This window comes from Diaporthe batatas (genome assembly GCF_019321695.1).
Source record: "Diaporthe batatas strain CRI 302-4 chromosome Unknown Contig00001, whole genome shotgun sequence".
NCBI classification, from domain to species: Eukaryota; Fungi; Ascomycota; class Sordariomycetes; order Diaporthales; family Diaporthaceae; genus Diaporthe; species Diaporthe batatas.
The window spans coordinates 554,873-558,857 of NW_025408548.1; the positions used below are offsets into that span (position 1 = coordinate 554,873).

A 3,985-nucleotide genomic window follows, 5' to 3' on the forward strand; every position below is an offset into this window, starting at 1 on the left:
ACGTTGCTTGCTGGTTGGCTGATGCTCCTGCGGTCCACGTTGTATGAAGCATCTGGTCCCCTCCAATCACAACCCCCGATCGTCGATCCCCAAAACCCCCATGCATTGCATATTACAGTCCATTGCAGCCGTGCAAAAACAGGGAGGGACCAACGAGCGGAGCAGGGGCGCCGGCAAGATCCACCCACTCCCCCCCAAAAAAAGGAAAAAGAAAAGACGAACCACGCCCGTTCACCCCAAAAGGGAAACATAATTCGGCCGAGGCGGTCTGACCTCCTGGTGGCTTGCATGCAACACCTGATGGATATTGCTTTCCTTTCCTCTTGTTTTTCTTTTCTCTTTTGCTAGCATCGTTGTGAGCTGGTTGCGTCCCAGCGGAAAAGCGAACACCTGCTGCAGTGTCTGGGTGTGTATGCAAGCACACACGCGCAAACACGGTTCCGAAAGCGAGTGCGAAAGCGAAATCGATGCATCTGGTTGATCCAGTGGCTAGTAGGGGCTGCTGAGTGAAGGAGGGGCGGGTATTCGCTAGAGGGGCTGGGTAAGGGAAGCCACAACGGCCTTGTCACCCGCCAATGGCGTGGCAGCTGCATGGCCGGACGCCACCGAACGCCGTGTCTCGAGATGAGGCGTCAAAGGTGGGAGTACGGTGAGCTTGGCGGTGGGGGCCTGGGTGCTCTTTGACAATGTTGATGGCAGGCCTGGACGGAATTGTGCGTCGAAAAAGCGGCGGGCCTCCTTGACGGCGACGTAGATGTGACTGTCATTGAAGTCCGTCCATGATGACTATGCCGTTATGCATCATGTCCAGCTGACGATCCTTAGTGGGCGCTTCATGCAAGGCGAGGCCAGGAACAGCCTGCTCATTGAGTTCGGTGTGGTCGGTGCCGCCCATGTCGAAGTCCACGCCCGAGTCTCTCCTACCTACGCTTTGCGGTGGCATTTCTTGGGCGAATTCATCAACGTCGACGCCGCTAGAACTGGCGGCGTCCTCTGTGCGGCACACGACCTGGATATCGTCTTCCAGAGCTTCCTCCTCAGGGTCTGCGGAACTTGAACACCAGAAAAGCTCGCTGTCGTACAGGAGGATCTGTCTGAGCTTGATGAGGTCAAAATCTCCCGCGGGCTGATATATCCTGCACTTTGCGGGCTCGAGGCCTGTTCTGCTGGAACTCTCTATGCCTTGGAAGGAGGGAGGGGTCACCGAGCCCCGGTCGTACTGGGTCAGTGGTGGTGTAGGTGGAAAGGAGATGTTTGGCTTTGCGCTTGCGCTGCCATTGATCTTGAGGCCGCCTGCCAGGATAGTCTCCCACAGGCCGTGTCTGAAGTCGGCAAAGTCCGCTGTCAATGGACTGTGGTACATGGCTGAGAGACCCTGCGTCCACATGCGGATTATGTGGGCTTCACCCTTGTTGGTGTCATGGAAGTGCGGGTTCATTGTGCGGATCTGAAGAATCTGTACCTTGGGCGTGGTAACACGCGTCCCCGAGCTGTAGGCAAACAGCTTCTGGTCCACAGCTGACGGGGCTGGCTCGGATGGGACAGGGGACGGAGAATTAGCTGCGGTTGGCTCCGAGATTGGGGATGAGTAGGGTGAAGTGCCGACTGGGGTTGGTACAGGCGACGAGGAAACTGTGGAGATGGTCGAGTGCGGCTCCAACATGAGGGAGGCAGGAGCTGACCTGACCATGTGGTCGCCGGAGAACCGGTCAAAGAGGTCGAGAAAGTGGAATGGCTCAATGGCGTAGCCGCCGGCCAGCCTGAGCTTCAGCGCCAGCGACATGGTCATTGCGTGCTCGCCCGCGTTGCCCGTGCAAATGTGGTGCAGCTCCATGTCGCCTTGATCGTTTTCGACGCGCTCGGAGGCCTCGCCGCTGAAGGTGCAGCCCCCTCTCTTCTCGAGCTGGCCGAGGAACTGGTTGAAGTGCCGGTTCACGACCTCGCTGCTCCGGCCTGAGGTCTTGAAGACGATCTCGCCGTCGTGCACCTTGGGCTTGCTGCCCCAGTTGATGCGCACCATGGCATCTGGCGCTGAGGCAAGGTGGAACCCGGCGCTAAAGGCCTTGCAGTACTCCGAGACACTTCCCGTGACAAAGTTGTCCGCGTCTATGAAGCCGACGTACTTGTAGTAGCTGGTATCGCCGCCGTCCCCGGCCGCACAGCCACGAGATTGCTTGTTGCGGCAAGTGCCGCTGTCTCTGGCCGCGCAGGTGCCGCGGAATTGCTGCCCGTTCCCGCTCGTGGTGCCACGCGGGCAGCCGTGGCTACACCGCACCTCTGTCTCCTGGCTGTTGATCCTTCCATTTCTCTCTCCGTTCCTGTTGTGGCCGTGGCACTGTTGATGAGTACGGGTGCGGGCAGAAGGGTCTGCCCCGTCGGCAGCCCCCGGGCCTTGGGCAGCGGCAGCGAGGGCGATTCCAATGACCAGTGCCTCGCCCTTGCCCTCGTGGACGAGGCCGTCGTCACCCAGCAGCCCCGTCATCCCGACCTCTCTCAGCGCCTTGGCGAGCTGGCGGTCTCGCTGGTGGACGCTGATGCCGTCCCGCCCCGTGTCACGACAGAACCTGGCCAGCGCGTCCCTCTCACGGGCGTACATGTGCTGTGCAGATGCCGAGACCAAGACTATGAGGCTGCCTGCCGGGATTCCAGCCCAGACGCTGATGATGCGACTGACAGGCTCGTCCTTGCAGGGGACAACGATGGCTGTCCTGGACTGGATGGCATCGATGGCCTCAGGCGAGACTGCCTCAGTTGGCTGCTGTCCATGATGCCGTCTTCTGCCGCTAGCCTGGGGTTCTCTGGCTTCGAACTCGACGACGTTCTGCACGCCTCGGATCTCGACTTGCCCGATGCGGGCAGTGGACTTGTGCACAGAGAAGCGCATGATCGACGAGGTGCCGGCGCGCACGGGTTGGCTGACTGGGCGACGCCGCTTGCTGTGCTGGTGTTTGCGTTCTGCTGCAGTTATTGCGAGGGTTGCGATTACGATGCTGTCTTGACGTGTGATGTCTCACACGCGAACAATACTTGGGAAAATAGATGCGTGCGCAAGAGGAACGAGATATGTGAGCTAGGTTCTGTTGCGATGGCCTGGAGGGTATCTGGTTCGGCTCAGGTCTGTGGTTGTTGTTGTTGGGCTGAGGCCGTGTTGATGTGTTGTTGGTCGTTGATGTGATGCAGTTCGACGCCGTCAGGGAAGGAGGATCGGCCACTACGGGGCATTGGAAGGTCTGAAGGAGAGATAAGGAAGGCTCGATGTCATGCTCTGGCATCGTGAACGGGAAAAGGGAAGGCAGTCAGGGAAATGAGCAAGGTCACCTCGCAACGCACTTGCCGTGTGAACGTAGATCTCATGAAATCATCGCGAGTCTGTGTACATACATACGCACCGACCTACCTCTATATATGTTTCTGGAGGTTCGAGCAAGGTGCTCGTCTCCGCCTTCGGTCGAGGTGGAAGAGCTTGAGGCGCTCGCGTCTCGTTCCCGGTCAACCGCGCTCACCGTCTGTCTGTGCCTGCCTGCCTACTGGCGTGCGTACTGCGGATGGCCCTTGTGGTTTGGGATTGCAGGTGAGGATACGACTTCGTTTTGATCTCGTGAGACAAGGTCCACCAGCAACAAGAGATCCATCAGCGACCCTCTCATTTGCCAGCGAGGTGCGGTCAGTACGCGAGCAGCCGGCGCGGCCCATCACGGGAACGTCATCTCCTGTTACTTTTCACCTGATCTTACTGGGTGTTGCTTGATGCTTCTTTGTTCACGCTGTCTTGACCATGATAGCCTCTTCTGCGAGTGCAGAGCCGCCGGCATTGGCGGGCCTAGGAGGTTTGGCGCCCTCCGGGGGAAGCGGTGACGGGCATCCGATCCAAGGTTTCAGGAAACGACAGGATGGATGGGTCGTTGTGGATGTGCACCCTGCGACGTCCCACGGCTCATTTGGCCTTTGGTTGGGAGTGACTATGCCACGATTGTCTCACACACAC

The 3,985-nt window shown here is 59.0% G+C and overlaps 1 protein-coding gene across 1 annotated transcript; it reads right to left on the bottom strand.

Annotated features, from left to right (window-relative positions):
- Positions 1 to 763: 763 nt before the first annotated feature.
- On the bottom strand, positions 764 to 2,884 carry KVR01_000444 (uncharacterized protein; the record flags this gene model as incomplete). The annotated part of the gene is made up of 1 exon (XM_044784819.1): positions 764 to 2,884. One exon carries the CDS (start codon positions 2,882 to 2,884, stop codon positions 764 to 766), a length of 2,121 nt encoding a protein of 706 aa, XP_044650393.1.
- Between the last annotated feature and the right edge of the window lie 1,101 nt (positions 2,885 to 3,985).